The sequence below is a fragment of the Callithrix jacchus genome, chromosome 6 (assembly GCF_049354715.1).
Source record: "Callithrix jacchus isolate 240 chromosome 6, calJac240_pri, whole genome shotgun sequence".
Lineage (NCBI taxonomy): Eukaryota > Metazoa > Chordata > Mammalia > Primates > Cebidae > Callithrix > Callithrix jacchus.
In genome coordinates this window covers 11162446-11184263 of record NC_133507.1, presented here as the reverse complement: position 1 = coordinate 11184263, position 21818 = coordinate 11162446, and the positions used below count along the sequence as shown (strand labels likewise).

General features: G+C 44.0%; 1 protein-coding gene across 2 annotated transcripts in view; it reads right to left on the bottom strand.

Annotated features, from left to right (window-relative positions):
- The window catches only part of FAM169BP (family with sequence similarity 169 member B), an 86038-nt gene that overhangs the window by 11466 nt on the left and 52754 nt on the right, over positions 1-21818 (bottom strand). For both annotated transcript variants that reach the window (XM_017973280.4, XM_078375993.1), the window contains exons 4-6: positions 20571-20656; positions 14426-14603; positions 4870-5052 (exon numbers count right to left, since the gene is read on the bottom strand). In XM_017973280.4, coding sequence (XP_017828769.4) covers positions 4870-5052; positions 14426-14603; positions 20571-20656 — 447 coding nt within the window. The remainder of the gene's footprint in view (positions 1-4869; positions 5053-14425; positions 14604-20570; positions 20657-21818) is intronic.

Below are 21818 nucleotides of genomic sequence, written 5' to 3'. Positions count from 1 at the left end.
CAATGGTGCGATCTCGGCTCACTGCAACCTCTGCCTTCTGGATTCAGACAATTCTCCTGCCTCAGCCTCCTGAGTAGCTGGGACTACAGGCGCATACCACCATGCCCAGCTAATTTCTGTATTTTTAGTAGAGACGGGGTTTCACCTTGTTGACCAGGATGGTCTCGATCTCTTGACCTCGTGATCCACCCGCCTTGGCCTCCCAAAGTGCTGGGATTATAGGTGTGACCCACCGTGCCCGGCCTAAAATACACTTTAATGCTAAACAACAGTAGTGATCATCTGAGCCTCCTGTGAGTCATATCTTTAGGCTGGTAAAGGGTCTTGTCTCAAAGTTGATGGCCTCTCAGGGTGGCAGTTGCTGAAGGCTGGAGTTGCTGTGGCAGTTTCTTAAAATAACACAGCAATGAAGTTTCTTCCCCCAATTTGATTCTTCCTTTCACAACAGATTTCTCTGCAGCATGTGATGCTGTTTGATAGCATTTTACCCACAATAGAACTTCTTTCAAAATTGGAGTCCATCCTCTCAAACCCTGCTGCTGCTGCGTTATCAACTAATTTATGGAATATTCCAAATCCTTTGTTGTCATTTCAGCAATGTCCACAGCATCTTCAACAGGAGGAGATTCCAACTCGAGAACCCACTTTGTTTGCTCATCCATAAGAAGCAACTCCTCAACTGCTCAAGTTTGATCATGAAATGGCAGTAATTCAGCCCCATCTTCAGGCTCCACTTCTAATTCTAGTTCTCTTTTTATTTCCACCACATCAGCAGTGACTTCCTTTGCTGAAGTTTTGGACTCCTCCCTCAAAGTCATCCATGAGAGTTGGAATCAACTTCTTCCATACTCCCGTGTATGTGGATATTTTGACCTTCCAGGAATCACAAATGTTCTTAATGGCATCTAGAATGGTGAGTCCTTTCCAAAAGGTTTTCAATGTACTTTACCCAGATCCATCAGAGGAATCACTACCTGTGGAAGCTATAGGCTTAGAAAGTGTATTTCTTAAATAAGACTTGAAAGCTGAATTTATTCCTTGATCCACAGGCTGAAGAATGGATATTATGTTAGCAGGCATGGAAACAACATTAATCTCTTTGTATATGTCCATCAGAACTCTTGGATAACCAGGTGCATTGTCAATAAGCAGTAATATTTTGAAGGCATGGTTTAGTGACTAATTTAAGCCCACAGTTGAGCAGTAGGTCTCAACTGTGGGCTTAAATTTTTCACTAAACCATGCTGTAAACAGATGTGCTGTCATCCAGGCACTGTTGTTCCATTTCTAGAGCACAGACAGAATAGATTTGGCATAATTCTTTTTTTCCCTCTTGAGATGGAGTCTTGCTGTCACCGAGGCTGGAGTGCCATGTCGTGATCTCGGCTCACTGCAACCGCTGCCTCCAAGGTTCAAGTGATTCTCCTGACTCAGCTTCCTGAATAGCTGGGACTACAGGTATATGCCACTACACCCAACTAATTTTTGTATTTTTAGTAGAGAGGTGGTTTCACCATTTTGGTCAGGCTAGTCTCGAACTTCTGACCTCATGATCCACCAGCCTCGGTCTCCCAAAGTGCTGGGATTACAGACATGAGCCACCACACCTGGCCAATTTGGCATTATTCTTAAGGACCTTAGGATTTTCAGACCAGTAAATGAGCGTGGTCTTCAGCTGAAGGCTACCAGCTCCATCAGCCCCTAACAAGAGACTCAACCTGTCCTTTGAAGCTTTGAGGCCAGGCACTGACTTCTCCTCTCTAGCTATGAAAGTCCCAGATGGCATCTCCTTCCAGTAGAAGGCTGTTTCACCTACACTGAAAATCTGTTGTGTAGTGAACCTTTACCGACATTCTTAGCCAGATCTTCTGGATAACTTGCAGCTTCTCCATCAGCAATTGCTGCTTCACCTTGCACTGTTACGTTATGGAGATGACGTCTTCCCTCAAATGTCATGAGCCAATCTCTGCTAGCTTCAAACTTTTCTTATGCAGCTTCCTCAAGTCTCTCAGCCTGGGTAGAATGGAAGAGAGTCAGGGACTTGCTCTGGGTTAGGCTGTGACTTAAGGCAATGTTGTGGCTGGTTTGATCTTTTTTCCAGACCACTAAAACTTTCTCCCTGTCAGCAATAAGGCTGCTTTACTTCCTTATCGTTTGTGTGTTGACGGGAGTAGAACTTTTCATTCCCTTCAAGAATTCTTCCTTTGTATTCACATCTTGGCTAACTGGTGCCAGAGGCCTAGCGTTCAGCCTACCTCAGCCTTTGACACGCCTTCCTTGCTTGGTCATTTCTAGCTTTTGATTTAAAGTGAAAGACGTGTGACTCCTCTGTTCACTTGAACATTCAGAGGCCATTGTAGGGTTATTAATTGACCTAATTTCAATATTATTGTGTCTCAAGGAACAGGAAGAGAAGGAAGGAACAGCTGGTCGCTAGCAGAGTCAGAACAGGCTCATGCACTGATTAAGTTCACTGACTTTCATGGGCACGGTTTGGGGTGCCCCAAAACAATTATAACAGTAACGTCGAATATGACTGATCACAGATCACCGTGACAGATACAATAATAAAGAAGTTTGAAATATTGGGAAAATTACCGAAATGTGACACAGAGACATGAAGCGAGCCCATGCTTTTGGAAAAGTGTCCCTGATAGAAGAGCTGCTCAAAGCAGGGCTGCCACAGCCTTCACAATGTAAAACACGCAGCATCTGCAAAGTGCAATCAAGGGAAGAGCAGTGAAATGAGGAATGCCTGTCTTCCAAAGGTACAAACCAAGTTAGCAAAGCGCTATATATGACACGCTCTGCCCTGCTATCTTGACAAATATAACTTCCTAACAACAGGAGAAGCTCGTTTCAAATTTAGAATTCTTGGACTCCTTGGAGCATTGCACCAGAATGTGGCAATACCAAGCGAGCTGGCCCCCAGCCGGCAGTCCACCCCCTTCTCCACCCACCCCAGCCCCCAATAGATACCTAAGGGGCCTGTGAGTACAAATGTGGCCGCCTCCCCACACACTGTCCACAGCCCCCCAAGATCCTCCCTGGGCTCTAAGGATGTACAAACTGGTCACCCTCATGAGCACAGACCCAGGGATGAGGTCCACTAGGCCCCACAGTGGCCACTGGCAGGAATCCTGGGGTCCTGGTACCCTGAGCCAGTTTAGGAGGAGAAGTATGGGCCAGGAGGGCATCTCCTCTTGGGCTCATGGAGTCTTTGCTCCCGCAGAGGGAGATGCAGCTGAAAGAGGGCTCAAAGCGTGGGGCCCAGGGCAGGAGTCTGTCCTGTCCAGTCGGAAGGCATCACAGAACTCAATAGAAACCTGGGTGGCTGAAGCCGAGAGCGGTAGCATGAGTCAGAATCAGCCCGTTCAGAACTTTCTTTGCAGGCGAAGACAGTGGAGAGACAGCAGGGAGCCCTGGGCCCTACAGGGTCTCAGCAAGGCTGACCCAGACTCAGCAGTCCAGCCCTTAACCTTGGAGCCCACTGTTCCTTTGAGTAAAGCACTCTCTACCACTCCCTTTGCAAAGCCTCCTAAAACCAGGAGGTGGTCTGCACCTGAAGCAAGAAAGAGGAGAGGGGCGGGGCATGGTGGCTCACACCTATAATCCCAGTACTTTGGGAGGCTGAGGCAGGCCGATCACGAGGTCAGGAGATCAAGACCATCCTGGCCAACATGGTGAAACTCCATCTCTACTAAAAATATGAAAATTAGCTGGGTGAGGTGGTGCGCGCCTGAAGTCCCAGCTACTTGGGAGGCTGAGGCACGAGAATTGCTTGAACCCAGGAGGCAGAGGTTGCAGTGAGCAGAGATTGCACCACTGCACTCCAGCCTGGCAACAGACTGAAACTGTCTCAAAAAAAGAGGAGGAGGAGAGGGACCGGAAGGACAAGGGTTTGGACAGAGGACTGGCTGCCCAGCCCCCGAATGCTCCGGCACCTGAAAGTGAGCTACACGGTGCAAGAAGCCTCAAGTGCTCTTTGCAGAAATCCAAAGCTCTTCAGAGTTTAACAACAGACTAAGAGCTTGAAAATACAAAGAAACAACCAGACCCACCTGAGGAAAATGATGTTTTTACCTGCTTTTCTTTATGACTACACAGCAACAGAAGCTTCCTGGCTTTTCCTAACTGTTCTCTCCTATCCCTTGAGCCAGAAAGACACCAGAAACTGGATACTAAGCAATCAAAAACAGCCGCACACCCAAAACAGAGGCAGGGCACACAGTAGGGTGTGTGTGCTTCACGGGGCAGAGGGGGGCTCAGAGACAGGCTCTCCAGAGCCTCCCACCCTCGTCACCTTAGGGTGTGATGTTTCACATCAGAGCTGTTTCATCCTCCTCTGGCAAACATGGATAAAGGATACGGGAGGGAGGCGTCTCGTGTATAGAGAGCCACAGAGGCACTGGAAAGCTGAGCCCATTCAGAGCTTGCCCTTCCACCTAGTCCCTGCCTTCCCTTTAGCTCTTGGGCTCTCCTGTGGCTTCAAGTTCAAAGGACAAAGCGAGGAACTACAGGTGTCAAGTGGAAGAGCAAAGGCATTCCAAGGCCCTGCAGCCCACGGCATGGCGGCAGCTCCCCAGATTCCCTCTTCTCTGAGCTCACTGATTTGCTTGTGGTTGTTTCTGAATCCGATTACTTTCCAGCTTGGGAGAAGTTTACTCCTTGTGATCAAACGTGAAGTCTCAGCTTGTGCTGCAGCAATTGGAGATTTCTCAGAGGGAAGAAAACCCCCACGTGCGTGCTGCCGCGCCGAGGCCTGCATCTGCCCATGATGTCTCCCCAGGGCCTCCGCCTCCAAATCCCCTGGAATGCATGTGTGTTATCCATTGCCGTACGCTTCAGTACAATTCAAGGCGGGGTTACCTTGGTACATGGCAGGAGATATTGGGCAGCTGACCCCCAGGGCCTCGTCATCTGGGAATGTCGCACAGAAATCCCGCAGCATGGCCGTTCCCAGGCCTTGGCGCCGGTGTTTCCTCCTGACAAACACGGTGTCAAAGACAGGTAGCAGGTAGCACGCACCTGTGCCACTGCCACACAGGCTGCCTGCAGGGAAAGAAAGAGACACACACTGTCCCCTGGGCTCGTGGCTGACCCACCAGGACCCTACAGGGCCCCTGCACAGCCAGAGTCATGGGTACCTCATGGAAACATGATCAATTTTACAAGCTAAACAAGTGAGGCTAAAATAGCAGATCATTCTCCAGTTGACTGATCAGTCTTCTTGAAAAACTCACGTGATATTAGACCACTAGGCTGAAATGAAAGGTGAACCTGGGAGACGATGCAGAGTGAGGACACTCATGCAGCACCCTCTTCAGATTCTTCCCTTCACTGCACATGGTTCAATGAGACTCTTGGAGCAAACCTGGCAACATCAACCATCTCCCTGCAGAATTGAAATCTGAAGAGACCAATTCAACCCATCTCTAGGGTACAGACTTGTTTCAGTAACTCTAGCAAGTGTTCACCGTGTCCAGTTATAGGAAAATGCACTTACTCCAAACAGACGCAGCACCAGGCCCTACTTCTCATGAAATATTGATGGCCCTGCTACAGCAGAACAAGAGAGGAGACAACAGGCACCCTCCCAACTTTTCGCTTAACCATGTTGCAACCAAGGTCAACACCATCACAGTTGCCATTTCTCCAATGAGAACATGGCCTTTCAGCCAGGCACCTCGGTAGTCAACACTGTAACCAGAACTCCAATTCCACACTGAGCTTACCAGCTCACCTTCCTCACCTCTAAACTGCACAGGTGCCCATGCCCTAGATGCAATGGAAGAAGAAAACAAATATGGAGCATTTTCAGCTCCTGTTGGAAGCAGTGGTATTTGTCCCTCCCGAGATTCAGAAGTGGGTGATTTCTCAAACAAACAAACAAACAAACAAAAATGACTCAGCTTCTAAACAGTCAGATCGAACTGCAAAGATACACCCGCCATGGTGAACTGTTTGCAAAAATGGCCACGATTACTTCCTTCCTATGTCCATGGCCCTTTGCATCTGATTTTGAAGCTCCTCCCATCAAGAGATGGGATCAATTTTCCCTCACCTTCAGTTCCAGCTGGCCTTGTGATTCACTTTGGTCAACAGAATGAGGCAGAGTGACAGCACCACCACCGTAATCCTAGGCCTCCTGGGGTACAGTGCACCTGTGTTCCCTCTCAGATCCCTGCAACACACCAGAAAAGCAAGCCCAGCGTAGCCTGCTACCATGGAAGGAATATGGCCCAGGCACTGCTGCGGTCCCAGCCAATGTCTAGCCAGCCCCAAGCAGGAGAGCCACCTAACAAGCAGGTCACCGTGGACAAAAAGCCCACCTAGATGAGAAAACCAGCCAGCTGAGCTCAGTCTAAAATGCCAACCAAAGGAATTGTTAGCTAAATAAGCTTACTATTTCATACCAAAAATGAATTTTAAAATAAATTATCTGTGGTCAATAAAGAGACTCATTTCTCTTGAGACAGTAACTATAAAATATTTAGGATTTCAACCTCGATGTGTTTGAGATGAGAGTACCAACTTCCTTGCAATTATGTTATTTCAATATATAGAAGATGAGAGCAATGTTCTTGTAATTATGAAGTCTTCCAAAACTAAAAAGGCTTAATATTAAATAAAGACACAATTTCATTTACAATGGTATTTTAAAAGAAGTAAATAATTAAGAGTATGTTTAAGAAAAGAATTGTCTTGAACACCGAAAACTACCAGACATTGTTGAGAGAAATTAAGGAAGATCTAAATAAATGAAGAGAAATTCCATGTTCATAGATTGGATGACTCAATTAACAAGATAATTCTTCCCAAAATGATCTGTAAACTCAATGCTAGCTCTATCAAAATCCTCTTTGTAATTCTACAACTAAGCACAGGTTTAGATAGACAAATACTTACCATTATGTTACAGTCACCTTAGTAACCAGTACAGTAACAAGCTGTACAGGTTCGTAGCCTAGAGATGACGGGCCATACGCTACAGCCTAGGTGTGCAGCAGGCTCTGCCATCGAGTCTTATAGGAACATTCTATCATGTTCACACAATGATGCAACCACTTAACAATGCATTCCTCAAAAATACAAAAAATACTAAAACTACAAAAAATGAGCAAGGTGTGGTGGCTCTTGCCTGTAGTCCCAGCTACTTCGAAGGCTGAGACATGAAAACTGCTTGATCTGGGTAGGTGGGGGTTGCAGTGAGCCGACATTGTGCTACTGCACTCCAGCCTGGGTGACAGAGTAAGACTTCGTCTCACCAAAAAAAAAAAAAAATACATATCTGATATCTGTGGTTACCAGGACTGGGAGTAGGAAGGATGAATAGGCAGAGCACAGAGGATTTTTAGGCAGCGAAACTACTCTGTCTGATATTAGAACAGCGAACAGGTGCCATTAAACATTTGTCACATCCCACAGATGGTACAATATGGGGTGAGCCCTGAGGTAAACTATGGACTTCAGTTAGTAATAATCTATTCTTATAGACTGAACAGTGTGTTTCCAACATTCACAAACCCCCAGGACCTCAGAAGGTGGCTATCTTTGGAGATAAGACCTTTAAAAGAAGTCACGAAGCTAAAACAAGGCCATTAGGGTGTGCACTTGTCCAACTTGACTAGTGTCCCTGTAAGAAGAAATTTGGAAGGAAGACACCAGCAATACTCAAGTAGAGAAAAGACCAAGTATGGACATAATGAGAGGGCAGCCATCTGCAAGCCAAGGAGAGAGGCCTCTGAGGAAAACAAGCTTCTGACACCTTGACCTTTCTCATAGTCTCTCCCTAATTGTGACAAAATTAGTTTCCGTTGTTTAAGTCAGCAGTCTCCAACCTTTTTGGCACCAGGAACCAGTTTCATGGAAGACAATTTTTCCATGGACCAGGAAGGGGAGAAGATGGTTTCAGGATGATTCAAGCGCATTACATTTATTGTGCACTTTATTTCTATTATTACATTGTAATATATAATGGGATAAGTATGCACTTACCATAATATAGAATCAGTGGGAGCCCTGAGCTTGTTTTCTTGCAACTAGATGGTCTCATCTGGGGATGATGGGAGATCATGACAGATCATCAGGCTTTAGACTCCCATCAAGAGGGAGCAACCTAGATCCCTCACATGCACAGTTCATAATAGGGTCCGTGCTCTTATGAGAATGCAATACCGCTACGGATCTGACAGGAAGCTGAGCTCAGGTGGTAACATGAGCAATGGGAGCAACTGTAAATACAGATGAAGCTTCGCTCACTCACCCAGCACTCACCTCCTGCTATGCAGCCCAGTTCCTAGCAGGCCACAGACTGGTACCAGCCCATGGCCTGGGGCCTGGGACCTCTAGTTTAAGCCACCCAGTCTTTGGTATTTTGTTATGGAGGCCCTAGAAAACGAATGTATATATCAATATTGGTTCATCAATTGCAACAAATGTACCACACTAATGCAATATGTTAATAGAGAAAATTGTTGGGGGAGGGGAAACAGAGGAACTCTGTACTTGCCCCTCAGTTTTTCTATAAATCTAAAAACTATTCTTAAAATAAAGCCTATTCATATTTTTAAATGTATTAGGATTTTATAAAATGAGGTTGGACCCTTACCTTACATCATATACAAAATAAAATAATTCAAAATGGATCATGGACATGAATTTAAGAGCTAAAACTATAAAGCTTTTAGAAAAAGTAAAAATCTTCCCAACCTTGGGTTAGGCAAAGAGTTTTTAGATTCAACACCAAAAACACAATCAATTGACAAACCTAACTTCATCAATGTTTTAAACTGTTTGTTTCAAAAGACACCACTGGGAATCATGGCAGATGAGAGGCAGGGCTAGATCGCAGCTCTGACTGGGACAGACAGAGCAGCGTGTGGAGGCTCGCACTGTTAATTTTTGCTACAGAACAACTGGAGAAATAAATCAGGAAACCTGAGAGGACCCACAGACTCCCTGAAGGAAGTGGATTGCTCTGCGGGACCCAGGAGACACCCCAAATACTGTGTTGGTATCCACGACTGAGAGATCCACAGATGATTCACATCACAGAACTCTGTGCAGACAGCCTCCAGTACCAGCCAGAGCCTGGAGAATTGCTGAGTGGCTAGATCCAGAAGAGAGATAATGATCACAACAGCTCAGCTTTCAGGAAGCCACATCATAGGAATAGGGGGAGAGTGCTACATCAAGGAAACACCCTGTGGAACAAAAGAAGCCTTCAGCCCTAGCCCTTCCTCTGATAGAACCTACCCAAAGGAGAAGGAGACAGAAAACCAACTCTGGTAATATGACAAAACAAGGTTCTTTAACACCTCCAAAACAATTACACTAGCTCACCAGCAACGGACCCAAAGAAAGAAGAAATCCCCGATTTACCTGAAAAATAATTTAGGAGGTTAGTTATTAAGCTTTCAGGGAGGCACCAGAGAAAGATGAAGCCCATTGTAAGAAAATCCATGTCGTACACCAAAAAATATATACACTATTTAATCTGTCAATTTAAAAATCTTTAAATAAGGGCCAGGCGCAGTGGCTCACACCTGTAATCCCAGCACTTTGGGAGGCCGAGGCGGGTGGATCACAAAGTCAAGAGATGGAGACCATCCTGGTCAACATGGTGAAACCCTGTCTCTACTAAAAATACAAAAAATTAGCTGGGTACTGTGGCACATGCCTGTAATCCCAGCTACTCAGGAGGCTGAGGCAGAAGAATTGCCTGAACCCAGGAGGCGGAGGTTGTGGTGAGCCGAGATTGCACCATTGCACTCCAGCCTGGGTAACAAGAGCAAAACTCTGTCTCAAAAAAAAAAAAAAATTAAATATGAATGATGCTTTGTAACCATCATCAGCATCCATGTCCAGACCTCTTGCCATATTCTAAATGAAAACTCTGTACCCATTAAACAATAACTCCCTGTTTCCCTCTCCTCTAGTTCTTGAAACCACCATTTTGCTTTGTATGAATTTGAGACAAATTCACAATTCAAATATGAGTATTTTAAAAATTTATATCTTTTAAATTGACAGGTAAATATTGTATATATCTTTGGTATACAACATGATGTCTTGAAATATGTATAGATTATGGAATGGCTAATACAAATAAATATATTGTATATATTTATTTATACAATATATAAATAATCCACTCCCTAACCCTAACCCAAATATATTGTATATATTTATTTGTATGTATTTTTTTTTTTTTTTTGAGATGGAGTTTCGCTGTTGTTACCTAGACTGGAGTGCAATGGCACAATCTCAGCTTATCGCAACCTCCGCCTTCTGGGTTCAAGCAATTCTCCTGCCTCTGCTTCCCGAGTGTCTGGGACTACAGGCACACACCACCATGCCCAGCTAATTTTTGTATTTTTAGTAGGACGGGATTTCACCACGTTGACCAGGATGGTCTCAATCTCTTGACCTCGTTATCCACCTGCCTCAGCCTCCCAAAGTGCTGGGATTACAGGCATGAGCCACCGCACACGGCCTTTTATGTATTTTTAAATGTTTAAATTGCATACATACACACAATCAATTCACAATTCAAATATGAGTAGTTTTAAAATTTATATCTTTTAAATTGACGGTAAATATTGCATTCATCTTTGGTATACAACACGATGTCTTGAAATATGTTTAGATTATGGAATAGCTAATACAAATAAATATTTTTATATATTTATTTGTATTTTTTAACGTTTAAATTACATACACACAGACAACCAATATAAAAATAGGCAAAGAACATGAATAAACACTCCTCCAAAGAAGATACACAAATGGCCAAGAAGTACATATAAATGTGCTCAGTAATCATTAGGGAAATGCAAATCAAGACTACCAGATACCACTTCACATCCATTAGGATGATACTTTAAAAAAATAAGTGTTAGCAAAAATGGGGAGAAATTAAAACCCTTGTGCACTGTTGGTAAGAATGTAAGATGGTACAGCCACCATGGGAAACATTGTGGCAGTTCCTAAAAAAAAGAAACCTAGAATTACCACACGATCCTGTAATTCCACTTCTGAGCATATACCTAAAGCAGAGTTTCAAAGAGATATTTGTATATCCATGTTTATAGCAACATTATTCACAAGAGCTACAACACGAATGCAATCCAAATGTCCACTGACAAATGAATCAACAAGCAAAATGTGGCAACATACATACAATGGAATATTATTCAGCCTTAAAAAAGAAAGGAAATTCTGATACATGCTATAACACAGATGAAACTGGTGGACATTATAAGTAAAATAAGCCAGTCACAGAAGGAAAAATACTGAGTGATTCCACTTATAGGAGGCACCTAACATCGTCAGATTCACACAAACTAAAATGGTAGTTTCAAGAATTTGGGGAGAGAGTGAAATGGAGAGTTATTGTTTGGCAGGAACAGTTTCCATTCAATAATATGGAACGAGTTCTGGAGATGGATGGGGGTGATGGTCACACATCATCATCAATATATTTAATACCACTGAACTGTACACTTAAAATTAGTAAGATACATGTTATTTTATGTGTATTTTACCACAACAAAAAAAATCAGAAACAAAAAGCAAAAGAAACTACTAACAAATTATAGAATTAATAGGAGATTTTAGCAAAACTGACAAACCCAAAATCAATACTTAAAAATGTATACATTAGCAACAATTGGAGAAAGGCTTTAAAATAAGATATCATTTCGTAGCCATCAGATCAGCAACCACTAAAACATTGGACAAATATTTTCAGTAAACAAAAATTAACAGAATTTGTTCCCAGCAGAACAGAACTACAGGGAATACTAAGGGAACCTCTATTAGTCCATTTTGTGTTACTATAAAATAATACCTGAGGCTTGATACCTTTTTTTTTTGAGACGGAGTTTCGCTCTTGTTACCCAGGCCGGAGTGCAATGGTGCCATCTCGGCTCACCGCAACCTCTGCCTCCTGGGTTCAGGCAATTCTCCTGCCTCGGCCTCCTGAGTAGCCGGGATTACAGGCACGTGCCACCGTGCCCAGCTAATTTTTTGTATTTTTAGTAGAGACAGGGTTTCACCATGTTGACCAGGATGGTCTCGATCTTTTGACCTCGTGATCCACCTGCCTTGGCCTCCCAAAGTGCTGGGATTACAGGCATGAGCCACCGCGCCCGGCCAATACTTTTTTTTTTTTTTTTTTGAGACAGAGTCTCAATCTATCACCCAGGCTGGAGTGCAGTGGCGTGATCTCGACTCAAGTGATCCTCCCACCTCCGCCTCCCAAGTGGCTGGGACCACAGGTGTAGCTCGCCACCATGCCCAGCTGACTTTTGTATTTTTAGTAGAGACAGGGTTTCACCCTGTTGCCCAGGCTGGTCTTGAACTCCTGAGCTCAAGCGATCTGCCCATCTTGGCCTCCCGAAGTGCTGGAACGACAGGCATGAGCCACCATACTCTGCCATTTGACACTTTTTAAAACCACTAAATTACTGAGTAACTAACAGTCCATTGCCACTTCAAAAACCAGTTCCTTGATGAAAATAATGTGATCTCACAAACAGCTTCAGGGGACGTTTCACTGAATTTGTGGGATGCATCAAAAATGAAGCGGCAGAATTCAAGCACCTGGTCTGAACTGCCTCAGCTCAGCATCTTTACGTACTTTATCTGCTCCAAGGCTCTGAATCTGCCTGGGTAAGAGCATGGCAGTTGCAGACAACCCCTGCACCCCTCCTCAGAATCAGAAGCCTTGGTAACTGCCTTCAAGAGTAGCAGCAGGACCAGGCAAGACCAAGGTCAACCTCCCTCTGCCGCCTACCTGTGGTTTCACACATTGAGCTGGAATCTTTTAACAGTTTTTGTTACTATTAGTAGGATGTCTGCACCACAAATGATTCCGTTACAGATTCAAAAACAGCCATTTCATAGAAAATGACCACTAAGGAGTCTCCCAGAAAAGAGGAATTCAAACAGCCTCCTTTGCATTTTAATTTTTCTCTAGGCCCCTTGGTCTATCTTAAATGGTGAAAGAATGTGACCATTCAAAAAAGTGAAAGGGCATCAAAATCTAAGGGCAAAGGCATTCACAAGGAACGGAGCTGAAAGACACAGGGGCTAAAAAGTTACGACTGACTTTGCAAATAACCAAGAAATGCAGAAGTAGTTTGGGTGAGAAACTGCTGTATCTCACTGAGGAAAATCAGAAAAGTGGGAAACACACATTTATCTCATCCTGGAGAGGTCAAGCACACACACAATGTTGACATGGCTCAGAACAAAACTCAGCCTCTAAAGAGAAAAACACCTGAGAAAAACACTTAACTCATAGTACATCCATGGCAGTTTACTGACAAGATTAATTTTTGCTAAAATTGAGAACTTTTTGACTGCCAAATGATAGGGCTGGAATTAGTTACGTGAGAGATGTTGACAGACTGCAAAAATTAAAGAAAGAGGCCAGGTGTGGTGGCTCATGCCTGCAATCCCAGCACTTTGGGAGGCTGAGGCAGGAGGATCACTTGAGCCCAAGAATTTGAGGCAGCAGTGAGCTATGATCACACCACTGCACTCCAGCCTGGGTGACAAAGTGAGATCCCATCTCAGAAAAAAAAAGAAGAAAGAAAGAAAAAAATGAATGAAAGAAAGCAAGTTTAAAGAAGACCAGTGGCCACGCATAGTAGCACACACCTGTAATCCCAGCACTTTGGGAGGTTGAAGCAGGCAGATGACTTAAGCTCAGAAGTTCAAGACCAGCCTGGGCAACATGGCAAAACCCTGTCCCTACAAAATAATACAAAAATTAGCCAGACACAGCTACTCAGGAGGCTGAAGTGGCAGGATCACCTGAATCCAGTGAAGTTGAGGCTGCAGTGAGCCATGATCATGCCACTGCATTCCAGCCTGGGTGACATCAATCAAGAAAAAAAAAAAAAAAAGAAGCGGCACATCCCTTTAGCAAAATGGTACGGGTCTCACACTTAGCTTTGATCGCTGCCCTTCAAGTCAGACTTCACCCTAACCTTGCTATCATGCCTGGACTCCCTTTCTTCTGAGGTCATGTTTATAAATCTTGGCATCCAAGGTGCTTTTGCTCCATGAGTCAGCTACTAGCAATGGTATTTTTCCTGACAACTAGCGAGTAACACTGAAGGAAAGAAATGGAATTTTATACTATTAACTGCAATGAGTTCTTTTCTGGAAGGACGTGGCGCTACCTGGAAATCAAAGGGACATGCTTTTCACGTGTTTGCCCCTAAGACAAAATATCTGGTGGAAACAGAACCCATACATGGGGTTTATTTACACCCAACTTAATCCATGATACTTCCTGTGCTAGAAGATTCTCTCCACTTAGCCGATGCTAAGGGAGCCCTCTGGGGCAGACAGACCCCTGGAGAGCCCCACTGAGCCCAGCCTGAAGTAGTGGCTGTGCACCCCTCACCTTTCATCTTGGTTGTGTAAAACCCAACAGCCGCTCCATGTCTCCACAGGATTTTAGCTTGCTCCTTCACGGAGTGAGGTAGAAAAAACATGTCATCGTCATCCAAATTTCTCTCCAATCTTCCAAAAATTATGACGTTTAGAATGAAAAGCACAATCCTTTCCCCAAATGACTGAACCTTTGAAGAAAAAAAAAAAAGAAAGAAAAAGAACAACAACAATCAAGTAAGACCAGAGAGGAAAATCAGACGCAATAAATTCTGTGCTTGGATGTGACCCACATGTCGGGGCCAGGTGTGAGCTCCTCCATCGCAGATTCCTTTCGTGCTCAAAGAGCCAACACGTGAATCACAGCCACTCACAGAGGCTCCCACATCACTGGCCTTTCACAGCCTGCAGCCTCCAGGAGCAGGGAATGATGCCAGAGGCGGCCCCTGGGTCCCTAGGGCCACAGACCAGGAATGTGAGACCACAAAGCACAATCCATCACACAGCAACAAAACAGGAAACAGGAAATTAAACTAGAGGAGCCACAGCAACCCATTTCAACTGACTGGCTAGATGTGTCCTAAAATAAACCCAATCTGCCATTTTCATGATGGCAGGTCCCAGAATTCTGGCCCTCAGAAGGAGGGTAAATAATGTGGGAGATCAATTGCTACACCAAAAGCAAGCGATCTTCAATGGCTTGTGACAGATTTGGAGCACACACGGTCGTCCCAATCCCAGAGAGTTACTGGGACTCAGAGCACATCTCGTTCTAAGGCTGTAAGATAGAACGGTCTCTTGCCTGTAGCAAAGTCATCACAAGTGAGGAAATCGTATTGTGGTCAAAGTCAGGCCCACACAGTTAGAAGCTTTCCCCTTCACAAGTCAAAATGACTTCACGCTCCTGCCTGTTAAAATGCTCTGCATTTGTGTAGCCCACGGATGGCAAATAGGTGGCAGACACGAACACCTCCCACTCCTGGATTCAGAGCAGACCTGTCTGTCCAGCTAAGCATGGACACAGTCTCAGAAGCCTCCTTAACACTGCCCTCCAGACAGCCATGAGCAACCGCTCAAATGTGGCACGAGATGAAACCAATCAGCTATTTACAAAGTGACAATGCTGCTGTATTGGAGTTTACTCTGTAACACTGCTAGGTGACAATCTCTGTGTGTGTAGGTGACAGCCTCTGCATGTCTGTGCATTTGTCACTCCATCCTATGCATTTCCTCCAGATCAACAATGCCACTAACTGGCCCATGACATCCACCCACAAACTACCATTTGAGTCTCGCCACCTGCTGGGGAGGCCCTGGTTCATAGGTGGGGAAATTGAACCTCAAAGAGGGTGATTACCTTTATTGATTTCCCTGCCTCATTTTTTTTTTTTTTTTGAGATGGAGTTTCACCGTTGTTACCCAGACTAGAGTACAATGGCACGATCTCGGCTCACCGCAACCTCCGCCTTCTGGGTTCAAGCAATTCTCCTGCCTCAGCCTCCCAAGTAGCTGGGACTACAGGCGCACACTACCATGCCCAGCTAATTTTTTTATTTTTAGTAGAGACGGGGTTTCACCTTGTTGACCAGGATGGTCTCGATCTCTTGACCTCGTGATCCACACGCCTCGGCCTCCTAAAGTGCTAGGATTATAGGCATGAGCTACCACGCCTGGCTCCCTGCCTCATTTCAAAGAGGACTTGAGACAGCTGAGCAAGGGGTCTCTCAGAGACAGGCACAAAACAACAGGCTGCGGCTTTCCAGTCCAGCCCGTGCTTTGATTCTTCATATTCATCCATTAGAAATGAGATTTGGGGAAAGGGGAAGTTTAATACAAATATTAATATTTCATTTTATATTTGATATTTGACCCTTAGATGGTGATGATCACCATCATCACTCGTGGTTTGTGGGCTGTTACTCTGGATCTGCTGGGAGATCTTCAGCAACTCACAACCTCTTTGAGTCTCAGTTCCTCTCTCCGGTCAAGGGAGTATTGTATCTAAAATGCTTGCATGTTTTTCAAATGATCTGATAATAAAAATAAGGCAGTTTGCAGCATCCAGCAAATGGCACAAAGTGTTCAGTGCCAGTAATCTTACAAATTGGCCAGAATGTAAAATATTTCACCTTCATCTGGAGCTAAATCTTAAATGAGAAAAAGATTTGTGAAAACCACACTAGCTTGGCTCTGAGAAGCCATCACATTTTGTATCTCAGACAGCGGCAGCCAAATCAAGTTCAGACGTTAAGAAAAACTAGCTAGTCGCAAAACCAGATCGGTGTCACGGGGGAGGTTATATTTTTCAACTTGTAAAACCAAAAAGTTCAGAAGAAAGCCAGAAGACAAAAGCAGATTGCATCTGGCAGAAGGGAAATATCCAATCAAAAACTGGCAGGAGAAAAAGAAAATGTACTTAATTTGTCCAATTTCATGATGGGGGAGGAAAATGTGTGACATGTGATTTTGACTCAGAAATGTTTCTGAAAACACAAAACTAAGATCCAGTTCACATCCCTCGTTAGGACCACTAATTATGTTAACAGGAAAAACATGAAGAAATCTTGTGGGGTTTTTTTAGTAATTTGTGAAGAAGAGAGCTGGCCAGGAAACAAAATGTAATTAAAAGAAGAAGAAAAAAAGTCAAGACCTAAAGTCCTACAGAGAGGGGAAATATTCCCATGTGCAGCTGGGAAAGGATAGCTCTTTACAATATGGTTCATTACGTGGAAATAACACCCAAGTTTCTTTCTGTTCGTAATATAGGCCACATTGTCAGAAAATGTGGGGTTTTTCTCATTTAGAATTAGAAGAGATGACAAATGAAGGGAGTAACAACTCTTGTTCCAAAAAAATTATTTAAAGAGCCATTCACATTCTTTGTAGTATTCAAAACAGTCAATCATTAAGCAGCCCCTGGTCCACCTGAAGCACCAGAGCTGGGGCAGCAATGCAAACTGAGATGCCAGGCACTACACTGGGCACATCATTCTCATCTGCTGAATCTCAGGCCATTTCTAATGTGCTGAAAGAAAACCCTTTCAAAATAATATCTAGGCCGGGCGCGGTGGCTCAAGCCTGTAATCCCAGCACTTTGGGAGGCCGAGACAGGCGGATCACGAGATCAAGAGATGGAGACCATCCTGGCCAATATGGTGAAAGCTTGTCTCTACTAAAAATACAAAAATTAGTTGGGTGTGGTGGTGTGTGCCTGTAGTCCCAGCTACCTGGGAGGCTGAGGCAGGAGAATTGCTTGAACCCAGGAAGTGGAGGTTGCAGTGTGCTGAGATTGTGCCACTGCACTCCAGCCTGGCGCCTGGCAACAGAGCGAGACTCTGTCTCAAATAATAATAATAATAATAATATCTACTGAATCAATTAAAACAAGACCTAAAAAAGAAAACTCACAGAATGGGAAAAAAATAATTGCCAATCATATATGTGATAAAGAACCAGTGTCTAGAATACTGCATATGAAAAACTCTCACAACTCAATAGTAAAAAGTCAAATAACCCAATTAAAAAGTGGGGCGAGAATGTTCATAGACATTTTCCCGAAGAGGAGCTATAGATGGCGAATATGGATATGAAAAGATGCTCACCATGCTGAGCCATTACTGAAATGCAAACCAAAGCACAGTGAGATTCCACTTCACAGCTACTAGGATGGAGAACATTAAAACGACAATAACAAGTGTTGGCGAGGATACGGAGTCACTGAAACCCTCAGACACTGCTGTTGAGAATGCAGAATGGTGCAGCTGTGGGAAGGCAGTTCAGCAGTTCTTCAATATATGAAACATAGAGTTACCACATGACCAGTAATGCCACTTCTAGACATACACCCAAGAGACCTGAAAATATGTATCCTCACAAAAACTTACATACCAATGCTCATAGAAGTATTATTAAACAGAGTCAAAAGTAGATACAACTCAAATGTCTATCAACTGAAAAATGGATAAATGATATGTGGCATATCCACACAATGGACTATTATTCAGCCCAAAAAAGGAATGAAGTACTGAGGCACGCTACAACGGATGAACTCTGAAAAGATCATGCCAAGGTAAAGAGGCTGTTTACAAAAGACTACCTGTTGTATGATTCCATAGGAAATAGCTGGAATAGGCAAATCCATAGAGACAGAAAGCAGATTCATGGTTTCCAGGGACTGGGGAAAGACAGGAATGGGGAGTGATGCTAACGGGTAGAGAGCTTCTTTTTAAAATGATGAAAATGTTCTGGCATTAATGGTGACTGCGATGGAACTTTGTAAATATATTAAAAGTCACTGCATTGTATAATTTAAAAGAATGGAGCTTATGATGTGTGAATTCTATCCTGATGAAGTTCTTTTTTAGAAAAAAAAAATCAAGAACTAATTTTTTTTATATGCTCAGCGAAAGAAAGAAAGAAAGAGAGAGAGAAAGAAAGAAAGAAAGAAAGAAGGAAGGAAGGAAGGAAGGAAGGAAGGAAGGAAGGAAGGAAGGAAGGAAGGAAAGAAAGAAAGAAAACCTGGATTACCAACTTGGGAATGTTACCTGAGACCAGACCCCTTACAGGGATTACCTAACTTCAGAACCTTCGAGGTATTTGTTGTATAGATGAAGACATCAAGGCTGAGTCACGCAGCCAGTAAGTGATGCAGCTGGGTACAAACTTCCATCTCTTTGACAGCAGGCCGGGGATCTTTGAAGTGTTGTGCCTGGGACTATTTCCCCTCTCTGTCTGTAGGACTTTAGGTCCTGACTTTTTTTTTATCTTTTAATTGTATTTTGTTTCTTAGCCATTCTCCATACTGAACCTGAAAGAACGCTGATATTTCATTCAGTATTTACAGGGCTCTATGCAGGGGACTGAATGGGACCCCAGACAACTGGGAACAAGATCACACATTTCAGGACAGCAAGGAAGCAACATCCTTCTTCCCACATATGGAATTAAGATAAATATACCAATCAAATGAAAATGGGCAGATGTGAGGCACACAGTCCAAACTCTCAGCTGGGTACTAGCTCCTTCCTCAGCCTCTTCCCCAGCCAAAATTCAGCCAAGAGGACTCCGCCTGGACCTCCGAGAAGCTGCGCTCGCTCCTGCCTTCATGCCTGCCATCCCAGGGCTCTGCTTTACAACTGCTCACCAGAGGCACAGCTCTTCAAAGATCACCAGGCCTGATGTCAAGGAGACAGATGTTTGTACCCAGCTAAATCACTTACTGGCTATGTGACTCGGCTTCAATGTGTTCATCTTACAAAACAAATACCTTGAAGGTTCTGAAATCAGATAATTCCTATAGAGTCTCAGGTAACATACAGGATAATATCTACAATTCTAACTCATGCTAAGTGCCAGTAAACGCTACCCGAATGCACTAAGCAGAAGTTTCCCATACAACAGACAGATAGTGTGTATTAAAGTTTTCAAATGTAGGCATGAGGGGCCACTCAGTAAAGTAAAATAGACTTATCAATAGCCAGATATCTGTTGTACATAGCATTGAGTGCTGTTTTCCTTGGTAGCAGGGTGTAATGGAGTGAACTGTCACTCTCAAAAAGCTGTTGACATCCTAACCCCCAGTTGTGTGAACGTGACCTTATTTGGAAACAGAGTCAACTGATTAATCAAGATGAGGGGATTAAGTTGGTCTCTAATCCAATATGACTGATGTCCTTATAAAAATGGAGGATTTTAGGCTGGGCACAGTGGCTCATGCCTGTAATCCCAACACTTTGGGAGGCTGGGCGGATCCCCTGAGGTCAGGAGTTTGAGACCAGCTTGACCAACATGATGAAACCCTGTCTCAAAAAAATAAAAAAAGGAAGATTTTAACAGAGACAGACATAGAGAGAACAATGTGGAAATACAAGGAGAAGGTCATCTACAAGCCAAGAAACCCCTGAGGCTACTAGAAGGTAGCAGAGAAGCCAGGAACAGATTCTCCTTTCCAGCTCTGAAAAGAAAAACTCTGTGGCTTGCTTGATTTCAGACTTCACAGTCTCCAGAACTGTGAGACAATGTGTTTCTGTTTTGTAGTACTCTGTGGTATTAGGAAACGAAGACATAGGCTAAACTGCTTTAAATTATCAACACGGTAGTAAGCGCTGTGACTTTTAAAACCTCTTTTGCAATGTTCATTTAAAATTGCATTGACTCACCTTCATCAGCCCTTCTCTTGCCGGATCAGAGGTTCTTATTGCATCTTCCGTGGACCACCAGGATTCCTTTATGTAAACAGCCACAACTAGAAAAGAAGCCAAGAGATGATAATGTGCACACAGCAAACCGGCCAACAGATGGGCAGCTTCACAGCACAAAGCCACTGATAAGGTGCAAAGGGAAGATGATTTGTGGGGAAAGCAGGTGATATTTTTAGAGCTGAATTTACTGACCAACAAAGAGTGACCACTCTCACATCAAGAGGACTTCATAGATGTTTCAGAGGTGGGCTGTTGTTGATTCCAAAACAGGACATGTCGCAATATTTGGGGCACAGCAGGATACACACCAATATGGACAAATCCAGTGAGTAAGAATTACATTTTTTTTTTTTTTGAGTCAGAGTCTCATTCTGTTGCCCAGGCTGGAGTGCAGTGGCGCAATCTTGGCTCACTGCGAGCTCTGCCTGCCAGGTTCAAGCAACTCTCCTGCCTCACCCTCCTGAGTAGCTGGGTAGCTGGGACTAAAGGCGTGAGCCACCACACCCTGCTAATTGTTGTTTTATATTAGTTTGTTTTTTGTTTCTTGAGACAAGAATCTCACTCTGTCACCCGAGCTGGAGTGCAGTGGTGCAATCTTGGCTCACTGAAATCTCTGCCTCCCAGGGTCAAGCAATTCATCTGATGCAGCCTCCTACATAGCTGGGATTACAGACATGCACCACTACGCCCAGCTAATTTTTATCATTTTAGTAGAGATGGGGTTTCACCATGTTTGTCAGGCTAATCTTGAACTCTTAACCTCGTGATCCACCTGATTCAGTCTCCCAAAGTGCTGGGATTACAGGCGTGAGCCACTGCGCCTGGTCAATTATTGTATTTTTAGTAGAAACAGGGTTTCACCATGTTGGCCAGGCTGGTCTCGAACTCCTGACCTCAAGTAATCCACCTACCTCGGTCTCCCAAAGTGCTGGGATTCCAGGTGTGAGCCACCATGCCCGAAGAATTCTTTTCATGTTAAAAACACTTATCAAAGTCCAACCATGTTCCACAGCCCAGAATTTCCCCAATTAAGCAAAATTCAACATGGGCTAAGGTCGTTAAACAAACTGCCTTAATACCTGTGTATTGAGTCATCACGGTGGCGCTGGGCTAGGTGCTGCCCTCTTTTACATGAGTTTCTTTCATTCTCACCACAAAACTGTTACCAGCATTTTCCTAAGGAGGATGACTGAGGCTCTGCCAGGT